Source organism: Armigeres subalbatus, chromosome 1, assembly GCF_024139115.2.
Source record: "Armigeres subalbatus isolate Guangzhou_Male chromosome 1, GZ_Asu_2, whole genome shotgun sequence".
Classification (NCBI taxonomy): Eukaryota; Metazoa; Arthropoda; class Insecta; order Diptera; family Culicidae; genus Armigeres; species Armigeres subalbatus.
Genome location: NC_085139.1, coordinates 163,105,569 through 163,127,523, shown reverse-complemented (window position 1 = coordinate 163,127,523; position 21,955 = coordinate 163,105,569). Strand labels below are relative to the sequence as shown.

General features: G+C 39.7%; 1 protein-coding gene across 4 annotated transcripts in view; it reads left to right on the top strand.

The window, feature by feature from the left end:
• The first annotated feature begins 6,930 nt into the window (after positions 1 to 6,930).
• Positions 6,931 to 21,955, top strand: part of LOC134205454 (endoribonuclease Dcr-1) — a 194,522-nt gene continuing 179,497 nt past the window's right edge. For 3 of the 4 annotated variants that reach the window (XM_062680708.1, XM_062680709.1, XM_062680707.1), the window contains exons 1-5: positions 6,931 to 7,846; positions 7,934 to 9,434; positions 9,495 to 9,797; positions 18,220 to 18,459; positions 18,517 to 19,259. In XM_062680708.1, coding sequence (XP_062536692.1) covers positions 7,212 to 7,846; positions 7,934 to 9,434; positions 9,495 to 9,797; positions 18,220 to 18,459; positions 18,517 to 19,259 — 3,422 coding nt within the window. In that variant the 5' untranslated portion in view covers positions 6,931 to 7,211. The remainder of the gene's footprint in view (positions 7,847 to 7,933; positions 9,435 to 9,494; positions 9,798 to 18,219; positions 18,460 to 18,516; positions 19,260 to 21,955) is intronic. The other variant, XM_062680710.1, reaches the window with a different exon arrangement.

Genomic DNA, 21,955 nt, shown 5'->3' with positions numbered 1-21,955 from the left:
ATGTCTCCAGCCGCGGTATCAACCCAATTATGTCCTCCAAGTATTTTTCTTTCACTTGCGTCTCAAATCCAGAGATATTAATTGTTTTATGATCCCCAAATTGTCCTGGAGCTTGAATCAAATGGTCTGCCGAATCAACCAAGGCCCTTATGATGTCCTCAGCCTTGGTAACAACCCGAGCAGCACAAGTCAGACAAACATCCCATGGAACATTTTTAGTTCTATAACGGTCATGAAAACCATTATTTGCTCTACATGACTTCGGAAAAATCAGCATAAAACTAAAATGTTTGTAAGGATGGTAGTAGCTATTTGATTGTGACTAAATTCGGTCAATTCATATGGGCCATGCCCTTTTTGATCAATAGAACCAAAGTGAATACGGCTTCAACTATTGTTTCATTGCAGATCATCCATGAATATCATCCATCCCTGAAATATAAGCTTTACGGTCAACACGCGTTATCAAAAGGCTGTTTTCTCTTTAAAAAAAACTTGCTCATACCCGTTTTGATCCATAGGACTAAATTGGATTCCTCTTCTACTATCGTTCCATTCCAGGTAATTTAAGAAAGTCATGTAGTACAGGTCTTTAGGTTTACAGGATTATTCTGAGCATTGGTCTTTTACTAACGTCTCGAATACAGGTATACGAGATGTTCTAAGATCTCAAAATTGTCCTGGAGCTTAAATCAAATGATCTATCGAATCAACCAAAGATTTCATGATGTCTCCAGGCGCCGTATCACCTCAAATATGTCCTCTTAATATTTTTCTTTCTCTTGCGTATCGAAACAAAAATATGAGGTGTTGTAAGATTCATTCCAGAACAATTTGGGGATCTTAGAACAGCTCATATGCCTGGATTTGAGACGCGAGCGAAAGACAAATACTTGGAGGTCATAAACGGGTGGTTACCGTGGCTGGAAACATCATGGAAGACTTGGTTGATTCGGTAGACCATTTGATTCAAACTTCAGAACAATTTGGAGATCTTACAACATCTCATATGCCTGGATTTGAGACGCAGGTGGAAGAAAAATACTCGGAGGACATAATTGGGTTGATACGGCGGCTGGGGACATCATGGAAGCCTCGGCTGATTCGGCAGAACATTTGAATCAAACTCCAGGACGATTTGGAGATCTTAGAACAACTCATATGGCTATATTTGAGACGCAAGTGAAAAACAAATACTCGAAGAACATAATTGGGTTGATACCGCGGCTAGGGACATCATGAAAGCCTTGGTTGATTAGGCAGAACATTTGATATGAACACCAGGATAATTTGGAGATCTTAAAACAAATCACATGCCTACATTTAAGACGCGGGTGAACGACAAATACTCGGAGAACATAATTGGGTTGTTGCAGCGGCTGGGGACATCATGGAAGCCTTGGTTGATTCGGCAGATCATTTTATTCAAACTCCAGGATTATTTGGAGATCTTACTACATCTCATATGTCTGGATTTGAGACGCAAGTAAATGAAAAATATTTGGAGGACATAAATGGGTAGTTACCGTCGCTGGAAACATCTTGAAAGACTTGGTTGATTCGACAGGCCATTTGATTCAAACTCCAGGACGATTTGGAGATCTTACTACATCTCATATATCTGGATTTGAGACCAAAGTGAACGACAAATACTCGGAGGACATAATCGGGTTGATACCGCGGCTGGGGACATCATAAAAGCCTTGGTTGATTCGACAGAACATTTGATTCGAACACCAGGATAATTTGGAGATCTTAAAACAACTCATATGCCTACATTTGAGATGCGAGTGAACGACAAATACTCGGAGAACATAATTGGGTTGTTGCAGCGGCTGGGGGCATCATGGAAGCATTGGTTGATTCGGCAGATCATTTGATTCAAACTCCAGGATGATTTAGAGATCTTACTACATCTCATATGTCTGGATTTGAGACGCAAGTGAATGAAAAATATTTGAAGGACATAATTGGGTAGTTACCGTCACTGGAAACATCTTGGAAGACTTCGTTGATTCGGCAGACCATTTGATTCAAACTCCAGGACGATTTGGAAATCTTACTACATCTCATATATCTGGATTTGAGACCCAAGTGAACGACAAATACTCGGAGGACATAATTGGCTGGGGCACATCATGAAAGCCTCGGTTGATTCGGCAGGCCATTTGATTCAAACCTAAGGACGATTTGGAGATTTTAGAACAACTCATATGCCTACATTTGAGACGCGAGTGAACGACAAATACTTGGAGAACAAAATTGAGTTTTTTATGCGGCAGGGGCCATCATGGAAGCTTTGGTTGATTCGGCAGATCATTTGATTCAAACTCCAGGATGATTTGGAGATCTTAGAACAACTCATATGCCTACATTTGAGACGCGAGTGAACGACAAATACTCGGAGGACATAATTGGGTTGATACCGCGGCTGGGGACATCATGAAAGCCTTGGTTGATTCGGCAGAACATTTGATTCAAACTCCAGGACGATTTGGAGATCTTAGAACAACTCATATGCCTGGATTTGAGACGCGAGCGAAAGACAAATACTTGGAGGACATAAATGGGTGGTTACCGTGGCTGGAAACATCATGGAAGACTTGGTTGATTCGGCAGATCATTTGATTCAAACTCCAGGACGATTTGGAGATCGTAGAACAACTCATCTGCCTACATTTGAAACGCGAGTGAACGACAAATACTCGAAGGACATAAATGGGTTGATACCGCAGCTGAGGACATCATGGAAGCCTCGGTTGTTTCGGCAGAACATTTGATTCAAACTCCAGGACGATTTGGAGATCTTAGAACAACTCATATGCTTACATTTGAGACGCACATGAAAGACAAATACTCGGAGGACATATTTGGGATGAATCCGTGGCTGAGGAGTCTAGGGAATTCTTGGATGACCAGCAAAGGAACGGCTGCTTAAGACATTGAGTTTGGTTTAATAGATCATATAGAGCATGAACCATTTAAAAAAAGGGATAACAGCCTTTCGGTTACGCGACCTATTTTCCAGGGAATTCTTGTATGACGTGGAACGGAATTTGGTTTAATATATCAAATAGGGCATAAACCATTTTTTACAAGAGATAACAGCTCTTTCGCTACGCTTGTAGACCTTAGGTCCTTGGTTACGCGTGTAGACTCCAGGAAATTCTTGGATGTCCTGGAACGTAACAATTATTGAAGGCAAATGATGAATATACAAAGCCTCTACTTTGGGTGGGTGTGGGTTTCTAAGAGTGCCTTCTTATAGGCCTACTTTTGGATGTAAATAATGTTTCAAATTCTTTTTTACGTCACGTGCCGTAAAAGGAGGCCGTAAAACGAAGTGACGTATAAAAACTGCCGTAAAAAGAGGGTTGAGTGTATTCCCATCGAATGTTGTTTCTGCAAAATAATTCAAAATTAGTTTACTAATTTGAAATAAAATCAATTGACCCACTAAAAAAATATGCACCTGGTACGGTTAGTACCGCGGAGTTGATCATATCAGGCATAAGTTGGTAATCGAGCGCTCCCCCAATCTTCTAACTCTGCCCCTTGATGTTACAGCTTTTACGAAACGTTTTCTTCTGACGGCAATTGAACTCAATCTCCATCGCACGACGTCTGCTTCTTCTGATCAACCACCATACTTCGTTTTGGCAGATGCGTGTCTAAGAAATCAGGACTGGAAAACTTGTTGCAAACGGTCAAGCAGTACTTTCACATCGGTGTCCACCTGCTCTTTGGAAGCGTCAATTTCAAATTCTAATCGGCTTCTTCTTCTCCTTTCTGGTTGCTCTTGGGGAAAGAGAGCACCTGCATAGCTCTGGTAATATAATAAGGTAAATGTTATTTGACCATTTTACAATGTATGGAAAGGGCGGTTAAGTTATGTTACAATAAAAAATCGTTCATTTTCTCGAACAAAATTTTTCACATACACTACGACAGAAGGTTGGCATATAATCCACTCTCGTGGGTTCAAACAATAAGCCTTATTTTGAAGTTAATCTTCTTCTTCTTCTTATTGGCATTACATCCCCACACTGGGATAGAGCCGCCTCGCAGCTTAGTGTTCATTAAGCACTTCCACAGATATTAACTGCGAGGTTTCTAAGCCAGGTTACCATTTTAGCATTCGTATATCATGAGGCTAACACGATGATACTTTTATACCCAGGGAAGTCGAAACAATTTCCAATCCAAAAATTGCCTAGACCGGAACCGGGAATCGAACCCTGCCTTCCTCAGCATGGTCTTGCTTAGTAGCCGCGAGTCTTACCGCACGGCTAAGGAGTAGGGAAGTTAATATCAAACCATATTAAGAGAATTTGTACAACAGTACACCTTGCGTTTTAATTTTTGCTTTGGATTCTTTTGCAATTTCTTTCGTTGTGTAATAATTAATACTTACGTTTGTATAGCATATGTATGTTTTATTCTTATAATTATTCCTTGAGGTTTCATAAAAACAGCAAATTCTGGATAGAATATTACGCGCTCTGATTCTGGAATTCCACTTGAGAATTTTTATTATGCCTTCAATTCACTGCTGGATGAAATTCGGTATGAAGAACCAATAGGGGGAAGGGGGACGAACACGTAAGAAGGGAATTATCCCAGATTCTGTTGGAGTACGTACGACTTGACGTTTGGGATATTTCAACGAAAAATTTATTTTTTGACTCTTCTCGAACAGTAGGTGGTGGCTTCGAAGGTTGCTTGCATAAAACATATTTTAAAATAACTTTCACTTACTAAAATTGTAGGTAAATCACACTTATTATGTTTAACTTGTTCAAAATGCACCACATTTTGAAAGATTATGTGTATATGATCCATTTTGGACCTTGATTGACTAGTAATTCTTTTTATAGAGTTAACGATGGCTATTCCAAAATGTTCAAAATCATTGATTTTACGACATGTATTGAGGTATATCTCAAAATCTCGACGTGTTAGAGCAAATCTGAAGTCTGATTTGGATTCAGCGAGCAAAAATCTACTATAGGGACACATTATTTGATGTTAGAGACAAAACCTTGTTGAGCTTTGTAATTTCTCTGGAAATCCATCCGAGAATTCATCTGAAAATCCCTCCAGGTATTCCTATGGGAAGTCATCTGCGAATTCCACATGGCTACTCTCATTTCATCGATACACTAATATTCAAAAAAATATTGACCCCAACCTCTTCGTGACCGCTCACACAGATATCGTCGTTCCAGATACAAAAACATGACTAAATCTTTTGAATGGCTTGGCTACTTGGGTTGATCGATAACCAGCTTCACTTTTTTGTATGAAAGGTTTTTTTTTGTTTAGATCGTAACGCTCGGCCTGACCCCCTCCCCCTAAAGTGTTACGTAATTTGTAGAAGGCCCCTTTTGACTTCAGTATTCCCAAATAAATCACTGCCGAAATCAAGAAAGAATCCCTCCAAAATTTCCAAAGGAGTCCTTCAAGGATTCGTAAAACTCAAGAAGAAAACCTTCAAGAATTTCCGAAGGAGTCCTGCCACGCTTCCCAAAATAATCACTCAAAAATTCCAGAATGAATCCCTCCAATATTTCCGAAGGAATTTCCTGAATTCCCGAAAGAATCCTTCCAGAATTCATGAAAGAATTTCTCTAGAATTCGCGAAAGAATCCCTCCAGAATTCCCAAGGAAACTGTTGAGAATTCACGAAGGAATCCCACCAGAATCAATCCAAAAATCCCGAATGAATCCTTTAAGAATTCTCGAAGGAATTCCTCCAGTTATGCCTCCAGAATATCCGAAAGAATCCCTTCAACACTCTAGAAAGAATCCCTTCGACTCAAAAAATACTCTAGATTTCCCAGTGGAATCCCTCCAGAACTTCCGGGAAATCCCTTTCAAAATTCCAGAAGGAAACCGCTCTAAATTCCGGAAAGAATCACTCCAAAAGAATTCCTTCAGAACTCTGAAAATTCCGAAAAAATACCTCCAGGATTCCTGAATGAATTGCTCTTGAACAGCAAGAATTAATTCAGAGATCAAGAATCCTTTTGGGATTTTCATAGATTGGAAGATTTTTGTTAACTTACCTATGCAAAATCTCAGCTTCATTCAATCTCTATTTGAACCAATGCATTGTAAAGATTTTCCGAATACCACTTCCTGATAACCGGGACTATTATTCTCACTAGCATCGTTGGAAATGATATTTGCGGGATCGATATAAACGGAAACCCGTGAAAATTACTTTTATGGTGAAATAAATCATTCCGGCATGCATTCAAGAAAATATCGGGACTGGAACTGGCGGCAGACATTCTTTTGAACAATCAGGATCAGTTACGCAGAGCGCAGATACTCGCGCCACACTGTCCATGCTCCCCGGAACGATACTATCCGGGCGGTTATAATACGGGAACCCGCAAGGAAGCACGGAACGGAAGGATTGATTATGTTGAGATGTTGACGATTCCTTTCCTACGCGTTGACAGATCTACAGAAAAACGAAAACATCAATGCTGTCAGTTATGCACGGCGAGAAATTTACGCGCAAAAGTTAATACTGACAGCGTTTGGCTTAGCGTCTTTTCATTTGTATACCTAGAACTCTACACACCGATGGAGACATCAAGCGCAACACGAAAAAAATCCTAGTGTCATGTCCCGGTTATTAGTTCCTGCTTTCTGCTCCCCTTTTACTTGATTCTTACGGGTGAATAGCATTGCGGTGAATCGTTTGGCGCGGCCGTACCTTTCGACAGTGATTTGCCGCGCTAAGTTTTGTGCAAGTACCCATTTGAGAACATTACAAAAGCCGCGCAGTGTATCACATCCAGATGATCTGACAATATCAAAGGATGGAATTAAACAGATGCCAAATCGAAAACAACTCAAAATCTGGGTTGTTTTATCTACCCGTGTGTGTAAACTTCTTTAGCAGTGTAGTGACAGTTCGATAACAACAAGCAAAATGCTATCGGCGCATCGCGGTTTCCACATTCGTGTGATTTTATCTTATTTACTTGTTGCGATATTTTAAATAAAACTTTGCGAACATAGAGTCTATAAAATAGCGGAAATAATTCTAGTTGTGCTCTTTTACAACCAAGTGAAGTTTATGTGAATTTGTTCTCTATAGTTTCGGCGTCCCTTGAATTTCTGTGTTGGTCGCCAGATCAAAACAAACCGCTACCTCCGCCACCGTCGTTGGAGAAGCATGTCCAAAAACGAGAATGGCTTATCACTGGACCGACAACATTCACACAACTGCCCTCACCCCTCGGGACTATCAAGTGGAATTGCTTGCCTCTGCAAAGGAGCGCAACTTAATCCTCTGTCTGGCGCACAACTCGTCCAAAGAGTTCATCGCTCTGAAACTGATCCACGAATTAGGATTCCAGCTGCGGACGAGTACCACTGGATTTCGGAAACGGACAATCTACATATCGCAGAATGATTCGGTGTTTTATCTGATACGGGATTTAACAGATCTGAGGGTAGTTAATGTAAACGCGCTGGAGGATGAGGAGGAGGAAATAGATTGGGAACGGATCGTGGACGATTATCAAGTGATAATTACGGACGAACGGAAGTGTTTGGATGCAATCATTTGTGGGTATTTGGAGTTAGATGAAGTGAACCTGTTAGTGATCGACGAGTGCCACAAAGTGTACGGAAGTGAGGAAATATCGAAACTGTTCATTGATTATTACAATTCGTGTCGGGAGAGGCCGAAAATACTGGGACTGGCAGGGCCGCTTCATAATGCCGGTTGCATTCCGGGAAGATTGAGCGCTGAACTTGAGCAACTCGAGCACTGTCTACAGTCCAAAGCAGAAACGGCCAGCGATATTGTAACAGTTTTAAGGTGGTTTATTATTTATTGATTGATTTTTACACAAGACACTAAACGGAGAGCTAATGATTGATTTTCATTTTTTTCATAATATTTTAGATACTGCACAAAGCCCAAGGAAATTATACTGCAGTGTGCTCCATCGGCGAATAGCGATTTGGCACTGTATTTGAAGGAACTCGTACAAGCTCAAATCACCTTTCTTGGGGACCATCGGTACGATCCATCGGAGATTTACGAAGACGACGAATTTCTCGAAGAACTTAAAAATATTCCCGATCCACGAGCGGATCCATTGAAATTCCTTCGCGAATTTCTGGCTGTCCTCGAAGAAATGGGCCCCTGGTGTGCCGACAGAGCTGCCCTAGCTATGATTGTTCAAATCGAAAAACAGAAGATCAAAACTCCTTACGAGCGGCACTTTTTGCTGCTTTGCTTGGTTTCAACGGTACTCGTACAGATTAGATCACATTGTGATTCAGTGTTTCAACATTATTCTAGTGAAAAGGAGAAAATTTTGGCTCATTCCACACCGAAGGTTCTCCGGCTACTCGAAGTATTCCGACTATTCAGCCCGGAAGGACAAAGGAAGAAAGAAATGGTCGCTGAAGCAATTTCAGAGGAACCTAAAGAATCATGCCAGTCAGTCACTTGTCAGAACCTTCTAGAAGAAATTAAACTGATAGACTTTAAGAAACTGATTTCCGACATGGATGTAGTTAGTAAAAACATTGAAAGTATTACAGAAGGCATAGAAAATCTAAAAACTTCCCTCAAACAGATTTCAGAACCTAGCAGCGTTGAACAAGATAGCAATACCCAGTCAAAAAAATTGAGATCTCCAACAAAAAATGGCATCCGACAATTGAGACAACGGAAAAAGCCTGGCATGCCCAATCGTTCCTATAGATCTAATTTTTACAATCAAAATGATCCAGATGCTCTCTGCGCATTGATTTTCTGTAACTCAAAATTCATAGCCAAAATCTTGTATAGTCTGTTCTACGAAAGTATTCGATCCGATCCGGAACTGGCCTACATCAACGTTCAGTACACCGTAGATAAAACGGCTGATCCCATCAAGGAGCCAAAGGAGGCCGAAATAGAACACCGAAAGCAGGAGGAGGTGCTCAAACGGTTCCGCATGCACGAATGCAACCTTCTGATCGGAACGTCGGTTCTGGAGGAAGGAATCGATTTGCCAAAGTGTAATCTCGTAATACGGTGGAACGAACCGGTGAGCTACCGGTCGTACGTCCAGTGCAAAGGACGAGCGCGAGCTGCCGCCGCATATCATATTCTTTTTGTGACTCCCCAAGGGGATGAGCAAAATCTTGCGAATAACTGCGAAGATCTGAGTGACCGAATGCATCGTTATATATGCAATAGTAAAGTAGAAAGTAAATCATTGCAAAATGGTATTCAAGACATAACAGAAGATGAATTGGGACTTGATGCAGATAATAAAGAAAAGTGTTCTGTTAGATTGAATTCAAATAATAATGAATTGGAATCCTGGAATAAGTTAAGCACACAAGTGATGGAGAATTGTACGAACGAGATGATTGAAAAGATTGCTATTTACATGGAAATTGAAAAGGTAGGAACGTTCATATAACACATAACGTGGCAAGACTTACATGTAGCTCTACTTTCTCAGTTACTACTTAGGAAATGTGAAAATATGGAACCACCGGAGCGTGATCAGCATTATGCGGACTGCTTCAACCAGTATTTGGAACCATATCGGCCTCTATCGTTGGAAACGGATGAAAATAGCAACAGCGTTGGACTGGCAAACGCCATACAAATGATTAACAAGTATTGTGCCAAACTACCAAGCGACACCTTTACTAAACTTACGCCGTTATGGAGGGGAGCCAAAACCGTGCGTAATGGGTACGAACTGTACCAGTGCACCATACGGATGCCCATCAATTCACCACTGAAAAAGGACATTGTGGTAAGTAAGCGCAGTGAACTCCGAACTTTCTTTTCGGTTATCAGTCATTTGATCAAATTATTTATTTAATTTGATAACATTTTAACAGATAACAATTTGACTCCACAATACTAGAATACCGTGATGTGCCCTAATTTCGCGCGCGCCCTAACTTCGCGCATTATAAAATCATTTATTTTTTTCAATTTTTAGGTACCAGTCAAAATTGAAAAATCTGGAGGATTACAAAATATCATTGTTGTTGAATGTTTTTCACGAAATTTTTTTAAAAACAAACTTGGTTTAGTACACCAAATAAAATTATTTCAATTTGATCCTCCCATCGACCGCCATATTTGCTTGTGCTTAGCACAGCGACGAAGAACATGACCCAAGTAAACAAATGATTTTACTGTACAAAACTGGCTACTTTTTGGAAATATTTGTATCCATTATGCTCTGTTGGATATGTTTATTCGTCATTACTATTGAAAAGTGTAAAATTTTATGTATTTTGTGTTTATTTAGACTTTCGCTTTGTGAGCGAAATTAGGTATATGGGAGTAATTATGGTGCCTAATTTCGTTTATTGTTGTTGCGTAGTTTCATTTGCAAAATTCTAATGAAACAAAAGCAATATAATACACAGGACAGTTTTACACTGAATAGAACCCGAAAAGTTCATTCCCATACGCTTTTTATCTAATTTTCAGGTGGATAACCACCGACATCGACTAATGTTGACTTGAAAAATATTATAGATCAGTGCCTGCAATAGCTACCAAATCCGATGTGTAAAATGATGCTGATGAAATGATGATTCTATTGGTTAATTGATTATATTTCATCAAACCAATAACGATATTCAATTCCAAACATGAGCGAAGTTAGGAACACTTTTGCGCGAAATTAGGAATTATACTATTTTTTTGCGCGAAATAAGGAGCATACAACGGTCTCGGATTCACACTCCATTTTTTTTAAATAGCAGCAAAATTTGCAAGTGATAAATTATAAGAGACTTGCGAAGAACTAATAAAAAATACGTGTGCAATTTTAGATGGTTCAAGACGAAAGAGATCGAATCTGGTTTTATTAATCATCAGTACGCTATTGCTAAAATACAGCTAATAGAAAGTATACTACACATACATATATATGACATGTTCGAATTATGGTATCGAAAAGGGGTTTAGCCTATTAGGTGAACACATCAGTTCTTTCCCCTTAAATTCAGATTATTATATTTATCTAATTTAGTCATCATGCTTTTTCCGATAGTATTCAAATTTACAATATAATGCTAACATTTTTTCTTATAATATAATACTAAAAACATAATTCAATAATTTCACTAACTTCAGAACGCAAATCTCATTTGCTCTAAACTTTAACAAAACCATGCTTTCGTTCGACTTGGAGCACAATCATCTCATATTCAATTCTGATCGCGATTTACTTCGCGTGGCGATCGGACTACGTTTCAACTGCATGAATCGTCTTCGTTTGCCATCTGGTTTCTCCGGCACCACAGGAATGTCTGGAAACCCTAGAAATTCGTCCTTAGAGTCACTCGATTCTCTCTGTCTCTTGATACGCTGCAATGGTATCCTCATCCTTGAACCTGTCGGTCGCCTTTCCATTATTTTCAGCTGTGAGCGATGTGCGTTTAAGGTGTTCCTGCCGACGGAAATTCGATATATATTAGTTGATATTCTGGCTATGATCCATTTCTCAAGCGCAGTTTTGTCGTGGTTTCTATAAAATACTTTATCCCCCGGGTTCAACTTGAGAAATGGGTCTTGGGAGGGCGCACTACAGGGTTCATCAATATGTTCGTTGTTGTAAGAGTCTTTAGCCGGAAAGATAATAAGCTGATTTTTGTAACTCTTCTTCTGATGTAAAAGGTCCGTCAACGTTTTAGGTTTAAAACAGAAAATCTTTTCTGATGGAAACATTCCATCTACACTAGACCCAGTATTACGATAATTGGATAGAAAATATAAAATACGTTCCTCTATTTCGAGGCTCTTAGTCAATGGATCTAATAAAAATTTCTTAAAAACATCTTTAGCTGTTCTCACCATTCTCTCCGTCTGCCCGTTGCTACTCGGGATGTACGGTGGACTTTTCAAAACTTTTATGCCTTGTCTTTCCATGAATGATATAAATTGATGAGCGTTAAACGGAGGACCCCCGTCCGTGACTAGCACGTCTGGCAGTCCGAATCTAGAAAAAAATGCTACAAATTTACGAATGACTTTAGAGGCCTCAGTTCCAGTTTTCATCAAATCAATCTCTAACCATTTACTGAAGCTATCAACCACCAATAGGAAAACTCGGTGTTCGAAATGGAAAAAATCGGCATGAATGCGACTAAAAGGCCGACTCGTTGGTATCCAAGATGTATCACTAGCTGGTTTAGGTGCGGTAGATGTTTGCAAACATATTTTGCATTGCTTAACGTGCCATTCTAAATCTTCATTGATTCCTATCCAAAATACACACCGCCTTGCCGTTTGTTTCTTTTTAACGATCCCTTGGTGGTTTGCATGAAGCAACTTCAAAATCCCCTTATATAGTGTAGCAGGTATGAAAACCCTATCTTGGTATAGAAGACACCCATCTATTAGTTCAAGATCAAACCTCAAAGCGTACGCCTTCCTCCAGTCTGAAGCTATACGTTGAGGCCAGCCATTACTTACGTAAAACGCAATTTTTGACAAGAATTCATCTTTTTCTGTTTCTTTGGCTATTATAGCATAGTCAAGTGGAAAATCATTGAAGAAATTAATACACTTTATACTGCCACTATCAATGAATTTCGGAACTTCTACATTCAAAGGGAACCGAGAACAGAAATCGGCATTTCCCATCTGTGTGGAAGGCCTATAAACTATTTCATAGTCATATATCGACAAGTCCATCATGTACCTCTGCAATCTAGTGACACACAGCTGGTTTTTCCCTTCTTTTCCAAAAATCCCCAGTAACGGTTTATGGTCCGTAAATATCATAAACTTTTGACCGAACAAAAATTTATGAAATTTCTTAACTGTGCAAACTACCGCCAGTGCTTCAAGATGTAATATGGGGTATTTTCTCTGTGCAGCATTGAGAGAAAAGAAAGTGAAACTGATAGGTTTCTCTTCTCCGTCAACTATATGAGCAATAACTCCTCCCAGTCCATATGTACACGCGTCAGTAATTACTACAACTGGTTTGTTAGGATCATAAAATTCTAAGATTTCCGCTGAAAGTAACGCCGTTTTAAATTGATCAAAAGCTAGCTGACAATGGTCATCCCATGTGAATTTCTTGTTCTTCTTTAGTAACTGATATAGAGGTTCCAAAGTTACTGACAATCTAGGTACAAATTTTCCATAATAATTTACTAGTCCGAGAAAAGCCTTCAGCTCTGATACATCCTTGGATATTTTTGCTTCTTTAATAGGGGAAAATACCTATTCTTGGCAGTCTAAGACATTCGCCAAATTGAATGATAAAAATAATGAATAATTACACTAAAACACAGGTATAGTTCAACTGGTATACATTTGTATGCTCTTCCTTTGATGATTGGTGTTCACTTAATATAATATCTTTTACCACAAACTTAGTAAATTTAATATAAAGTAACAGGTCAAAGTTTCTTCTATTGGCATAGCAATTTCTATTATCAGCAATGATTTTGCTCCCTTCAGCAACTAGACATGGAAGTTGAAAACTAACAATGTATTGGTGCCAGATGCTGGTTGTTTATATCCTCTAGTAGTAAAATTCATTCATAATAATCGGCCGCACGCTCATCTCGCTTCACTCAATTTTGGAAGAAATTTTTATTAATTATCAAAACTGGCTTAAAACAAAACATGAATTTTAGCCTTGGCATCAATTTTATGTCATGTGGAAGACAGGCAAAAACATTTAAACACATTGTAAACCAAATTTTACCCCTTATGCGGCCAACAAAAAACAGACGTGAATGGCAGATAGGGTACCCGTGTACCCAGATATTGACAATTTCATAACTTTTACCATTTTTAACCAATTTGAATAATGTTGGCCATTTTGGAGAAGGGAACTTACATACTTTTCGTCCGCTGCCAAGATTTACATCTTTTGTCTTTTGTGATGCCTTAGAGTCTTCACGCGTAAGCAAAAGTCTATCAACCAGTTTCAAATATGCTCTTTACGGTCCTTAGATTTGAAGGTCCTTACATGATATATTTGTTTCATCAAAATAATCATGGGGGTTGTGAACAACGACGTAAACTATGTAAAACCAAATCTATACACATAAGATTGAGCTGGAGCCACCTTATTCGTACACTACGTTTCACAGTTGAATAATTGATAATACCCTAAAAGTAGGCAATTATTTATGGTTGAAATGCGCTATGTAGGAACGGGAATGGTTATGATTTTTTTGATGAGCTTGGAAAGTATTAAAGTTGCAAAAGGAAAACGGTTCTGTCAGCCACATAAGGGTTAAAATACTACGGTGTGGCTATCACTTTTGATATAATTCATGGTCTGAGTAAAAATCTGAATAGAAGCATTTGTATTCTAACACTTTTTTAAAATAAATGCCAACGACGGATCTTTTGTTCGTAGTTTTGCTAAAATCAAATCACATGGAATTGTGCGTGGTATTTTTTTTAGCGTGTGTTTGATATGCTCACAAACACATTCTCTCGCTATATTCCGAAGTGCGCTGCTGTCAAAAAAAAAACGAACGGTTCCGATTTTATTTAGTGAAACATAGAGCAGATATTGGATAAATTTGCTATTTGTGGTGATAATCAAGTGGTAATAAAGTGTAAAAAGTAGTTTACGTACCTAATTTGTCGTATCATACACGATAAAGAGAAGAAACAGGCGATCCAAAAAAGTAAGTAACAGTTTGCTTTTCGTCTGCTGCTTTCTTGGGCAATGCAATAATGGCAAGGATTTCGTGTGTGCAAATTTGTTTCGGTGATTAATTCGTCAAATCTTGCTACTTTAACATAAACAACTTATTCAAATGAAAGCCTAGACTTGAAATTGTGTGATTGAATCAAATTTATGTTCATAAATAGTGTATGTTTGCTGGAAAACGCAAATATTGTTGAGGGTGCCAACAAATGTCGCACCCTGCCAAAGCCGTATTCTACCCTAGTTAAAACTTTTTCCGGTGATGGAAGCAAACCATTATCCGTGATCAAATGTCCTAGATATAGAAGAGAATTTACAAAAAACTTACACTTTTTTAAATTTATTTTAATATTGGCGGAATGTAATTTTTCCATAACCATCATCCGATTCTTTAAACACTCTTCCGTAGCGTACATGTTTCAACCCAGCTAAAACTTGATCCATCATTTTCTGGAAAAGAGACGCACTTGAAGAGGCCCCCTGTGGTAAACGATTGTAAGTGTATAAACCTTTAATCGTATTTATTACCATACATTTTCTGGCCCTTTTTGAAAGTTGTAACTGCGTGTACGCCCCCGCCAAGTCAAGACAACAAAACCACTTACAACCCGATAGAGATGCAAATATGTCTTGCGCCAATGGTAGTGGGTAAGTATTAGGTATTATAATTTTATTTATAGATACCTTACAGTCGATAACCATACGAATATCCTCGTCCTTTTTCAAAACATTGACCACCGGTGAGGCCCACTTGCTAACCTGGATAGGGATGATCACATTCTGTTTTACAAGAGAGTTTAAATGCTCCAACACTTTGTCCCTAAGCTTAAATGGCACCTCGTATGCTTTTTTGAAAATTGGTTGATTATCTTTCAATACTAGATCTGCTTCGTGACCTAAAATTGGTTTGGAAAAATCACCATCAAAACAATTTGGAAACATTGACTTAATATCAATTTCAAAATTACCCATGTTTTTTGCATTGATTTCCGAAGATTGCAGTGAATTGAGGCTCATGGCATTAGCAAATGTATTTCTCCAGTGAGGGAAAAATACCTCCAACCAATTTCTACCCAAAAGCGGCACAAAGTTGCTTGACCAATCCAAAATGATCAACAATACCTGCTTTTCAATATTGTTAATTTTCACTCTAACTTGAATTTTTCCAAAAATGTTTAATCGTTGACCGTTAACTACGATAAGGCTACTAGTGCATTTCATTACTTTTACATTTGCGAAACAATCTTTATGTGTAGCTAAGCTAATAACAGAAACCGCTGCTCCAGAGTCAACTTCCATGTTAATTTTTCTACCATCTATCGAAACCTCTATTAAGCAAGGAGCATTTGTGAACCCCGATTTGATCATCATACGAGCATAATCATTGTCAGAATCGTCCGTATCGCGAATGCTTAGTCGTTTGAAATCATAGCTTTCTTCCTTTTCTAAATTCTTTTCCTCTACAAAATTAACAGTGCGTCGGTTTCTCAATTTTAAGCAGTTCCTTTTTACATGACCTCTTTTCTTGCAAAAATTGCAAATCACATTTGCATGAATATCATCGTTCTCAGGTTTGCGACGGTGTTGGTACGACGGGCGATGATTACGATTATCGTACCGGTTGTAATTATTATAATGACCTCTACCTGAATGTTGTTCTCTCCCTGGAGAGCGACTTCGATTGCTATCTAAACTCCGACTACGATACCCGTTTTCATACCTACGTATTTGCTGTCTACCGCACCAATCAGAAGACTCACCGTATTTACTTTGGTTCTGGCCCAAACGATATTTCACTGAATTTATGTTCCTACCACTCTCTTCGTGACCGTTCAGGGTGTGTACACGTAATTTTGCTAACTCAGTTCTAATAACTATTTGTTCTACCTCATCCAAAGCTATATCGTCCTTCATGAGCAACTTCTGCTTCAATTCCTGATCCCTTAACCCAAATATTATGCCGTCTTTTATGGCTTCATCTTTGTGAGCACCGAATCCACATTGAGCTGCAATAAGTTCAATACCTAGCACATAGTTTTCTGCTGGTTCGTCGATTCCCTGCTTCCTCATGTGTAGCCTATGCCTGTGCATCATATTGGGTTCTATTTTTATCAAACCGGTTCTTAAGTTTTTCTATCATATCGGCGTAATCTATAGTCATCACGTCCTGCCCCGGATAAATCAATTTAACTTCCTAAAAAATCACTGGACCACTCATTGTGATAAAAAGGCTTTTCTTCATGTTATCTGCGACATTATACAACTGATAGAGTATATCCATACGCTCCATATATAGAGCAAAGCTGGATCCTCTAACAAAATGGTCGACGGTTCCAATCAATGAAGACATAATAGTATAATAATACAAGAACAATAGGAACTAAAAGAATAGGTAATAAGAAATTGAATAGAACGACTTACGTCACCTTTAATTTACAATGGTGAGCTGGTACTTCCAATGGCTACGGTTTTCGTTCAACCTTTATCTCCCCTTTATAACCTTTATCTGGTGCTAACCTTCTCTATACTTGGCTTCCGTCACACCAAAATTCCTCGGTTCATCTGGTACTCAATTGCTGATGCTGATTTATAGCTGGTGCTGACCTTCACACTTCCACTGTTGCTGGCTCACAATCAAGTATTTCGCGGGATATGTTCACTATTTGGTATTTACCACACAAGCCTTTTACGGATTCATGGGATTGATCCTCACTATCCAACACAGTTTTTCAAAGTGCACCTAATGTAATTAATTAGGAATTTTACACGTTTTATTGCTGGCCTCTTGATTAGATGATTGTTACTACAGCCTCACAATAGACCTTCAAAGATGGCGTATTACACTATATTCACGAAACATGTGCTGGGATGAATCTTTGCCAATTTTTCCAACTGATTTCTGATTTCTGATTCCAACACTCCTTGAAACAATTAATCACTGTATTCTATATTTAACAGTGGTCAAATGTTCATGGGACACAAGCTTCAGTTCTATTATTCACACACGGTCAAAATTGTCACCGCTATGAAATTTTCACTACTCTATACTGTTAATTTCATGGAAATTACAGTCTTCCAAGTAGCTCCACCGAAAATAATTATTTCCCTCGTCGCCACTGATAAATTATAAGAGACTTGCGAAGAGCTAATAAAAAATACGTGTGCACTTTTAGATGGTTCAAGACGAAAGAGATCGAATCTGGTTTTATTAATCATCAGTACGCTATTGCTATAATACAGCATATAGAAAGTATACTACACATACATATATATGACATGTTCGAATTATGGTATCATCAGCAAGCAACATTTTTTTGAGAACCTACAATCCTTCTACTACGTGATGCAGTAGCAAATGTTTCCAAATGGTTACTACATGTTTTTTTAATGAACGTTTTAACTTGATCTTAAGTGCGCGAAATTAGGGTACTTCACGGTAGCAAATTTATAATATTTTTGTATAATACTTTGCATCAATTAGGTAGCTCTCTATATAGGATAAAACATGAATATTTTTCTTCTCTAGGGTTTGCCTATGCCTACGGAAATCTTAGCGAGACGGATGGCGGCCTATACGGCATGTCGGGTTTTGCATAAAGTAGGCGAACTGGATGATTCGTTGCAGCCCATCGGTAAGGAATCATTCCGTGCATTTGAAGCCGATTGGGAAGACTTTGAGCTCGAAACCAACGATGCACAGATTGTGAATGAAAACTCTGAACCACGCCCAGGGACCACTAAAAGGAGGCAGTATTACTACAAACGGGTAAGTGTTTGGACCTCTACTCTGGGTTAATCGACCATACTAATATGCATATTTCAGATAGCATCGGCCTTTTCCGAATGTCGACCCACAATCGGCTCCCGGGTATTTCTATACCACATTAATATGACTCTCCAGTGTCCGATTCCGGAAGAACAAAATACACGCGGTCGCAAGATCTATCCCCCGGAGGATTCCCCGCAAGGGTTCGGTATACTGACCACGAAACTGATTCCAAAAGTCAGCGCCTTCCCCATTTTCACACGATCAGGCGAAGTAAAGGTGGCCCTAAATTTGTGCGCCGAACGACCCGTACTAAGTCAGGAGCAATTGGAAAAGATTCATATGTTTATCAATTATACCTTTACCAAGGTGCTTAGGCTTCAGAAGTATCTCATGTTATACGACCCCGACGCCATGGAAAACTGTTTCTTCATTGTTCCAACCATCACCCGAGGCAATGTTGTTACCGTGGATTGGAATTTTATAGACATCATAGCGAAAAATGTAGACAAAATGCCCACCTTCATTCCCGACGAAAATCGCAAAAACTACATGTTCGATAGCAACCAGTTTAAGGATGCAGTGGTCATGCCGTGGTACCGAAACCAGGACCAGCCGCAGTATTTTTACGTCGCCGAAATTTGCTATCATCTATCGCCGAAAAGTTCCTTCCCCGGATTGAACTACAGCACTTTTGAGGAATACTACTACAAGAAATATAGCATTCAAATACAGAATTGTAAGCAACCTCTACTGGATGTGGATCACACAAGTGCCAGATTGAATTTCCTTACGCCTCGGTAAGTAAATGTTTGTATACCTAGTTATAATTAAATTAACAATGATATGGAAATGTGAATATCATTTTTAATTCTTACGTTAGCGTTCGACCAGCAGGGAGCAAGATTTCCAAGTTTTCGATACGGCGTGTTTGTATTAAAAGCAGGTTCTATACTATTCTCCAGAAAACCATTTCCCAGAAAACAGAATATATAGATGACGGTGATTTTATTTTCTTGTTTTCTTACAAACATCATCGTAAGACCTTACATAAAATCATTTGTCTTGATGAGTTGGATGTACAAGGGTACCATTGTGGTAATTGTTAGAAACTATAGTTTCAAATACAATGTGCCTTTTGGCATAATGACCATAAGGTGCCCGCCAGAGTAAACGCGACGTGACGCGACTCACGCAAAGGAATAACAATTATTGTCAATGAACTGTTAAACTGCACTTTCGCATCGCATGGTCACGTCTATTCTGGCTTCACCTCAAAACAAATAAAAAAATCTACTTATTTTAAGCACGTCTTGATTGAGGAAACAAATAGGGACCCACGCATTTGCCCGAAATAAGGCAATTAAGTCGATGATCCCTTCTTTTAAAACGCACAATTTCCCTGAATATGGTAAATGAGTCTATATTGTTTTGTGCTACGCTCGCGTTTGTCCAAAATTTTCTGGCATCACTGCTATGTTGTATGGTTTGATTGTTTTTACCTCTTGATTTATTTTGTATTCCACCGCTTATTATATCTCGAATATTCGTTTTTGTGTGTTATCCTTTCGCGTCAGTGTATCGGCTATACGTTCGTTTTACTGTTCCGTCGGTCGACTGTGCATTTTGCCAATTATTGTTGAGTGCGTAAAGTGTTAAATTTGTGTACCGTCATAATAAATAGTAAAAGCTCGCTGACCTCCCGCTCTTCGTTTTTGTCTGAAGCGCTATCTACCAGGAAAAATTGGAAGCTGGCATGGATGTTGTTCTCTGTCGTGGCTACTGCGGAGATTCATTCCATATGAGTACATGCACCGGTGGTGTTACACGCGCGATGCTGAATTATTTTACCACGCATAAAAATAATTTATTCTGGATGTGTGATAAATGCGCTGCACTGTTCGAAAACGGTCATTTTCGAGCATTATCATCCCGAGTTGACGAACAGTCCCCGATTTCCACGCTTACAACTGCAATCAGTGAGCTGCGTACCGAAATTAATCGATTAAATTCAAAACCATCCGCTCTGCCTGTAACACCTGCTACAAATCGTTGGCCGCAACTTGATTTGCGCAGACCAAACAAGCGCCCACGCGACCTTGATATGATGCCATCTGAAAAATGCCGAATCGGCGGCAAACAACCGACCGAAAATGTTGTTTCTGTCTCAATATGCAACAAAGAAAACGAAAATAAGTTTTGGTTGTATCTTTCGAAAATAAGACCGGATGTAGCTAATGATGCGGTTTGTGCGATGGTTAAATCAAACCTAGCGTTGGATATCGACCCGGATATTGTGAAGCTTGTTGCAAAAGAGAAGGACATCAGTACGTTAAGCTTCGTTTCCTTCAAGATTGGATTAGACCCCTCACTTAAGGAAATGGCATTAAACCCAGCAACCTGGCCTGAAGGGCTATTTTTCCGTGAGTTCGAAGACTATGGTGTTCAAAAATTTCAGAATCCACTGAAAAGCAGGAAACCGTTGACGCCACGGCTGCAGCCGCAGGATCTTTCGCCCTCGCTATCTATCACCCCTGTGATGGAGCTGAATTAGAGACTTTCACCCCGGGACGCTTCGATATTAGCATGATGGAAGCCCCATATCCCCCCATTACAGTCGAGCCTTTCCTGCCAGCGTACAACAGCCGTCCCGGTCCTGTGTATGGGTCAGGAGAAAGGGGCTTCCAGCCTGCCATTCTAGGCAAGTACGTTTTTAGCACACATCATTCACTACCTGATGAGGACATCACCGGGATGCATGCCTGCCCGTCGTAAGGAGGCCCCTATTCCTCTCAGCACAGTCGAGCCCTTCCTGCCAGCGTTCAGCAGTCATCCCGGTCCTGTGTTTGAGGTCGGAGGAGGGGGCTTCCGCACTCCAATCGCAGGCAAGTACTCATCTGTTTGGAATTATTCGCTTCCTCAACCTTCAACAGATTGCAGATTTTCTACGCAAACTGAACCATGTCAATCGTATGCTGTACGGCGATCGTCACCGGGATGCACGCCTGCTAGTCGTAAGGAAGCCCCTAATCCCCTCAACGCAGTCGAGCCCTTCCTGCCAGCGTTCAGCAGTCATCCCGGTCCTGCGTTTGAGATCGAAGGAGGGGGCTTCCGCACTCCAATCGCAGGCAAGTATTCATCAGATTCGAACAATTCACTCCTTCAATCATTCACCGCTCGCAGAGTAACATCAAATCACAACCTCGATGACATCACCATATACTACCAAAACGTACGGGGATTACGCACCAAACTGGACGACTTTTTCACTGCCATAAGCGCGTCATCCTACGACATAGTGGTTCTAACTGAAACGTGGCTGGACAGTATTATTGAATCCAGGATGCTGTTTGACGAGAGGTATACTGTCTATCGATGTGACCGAAACGCGCTCACCAGTAGGAAAACGGGCTGAAGGAGTGCTTATTGCCGTTCATAATCGATTGCCATCGTCGATGTTGGTAGTTACAGATCACTCTATAGAGCACATTTGGAC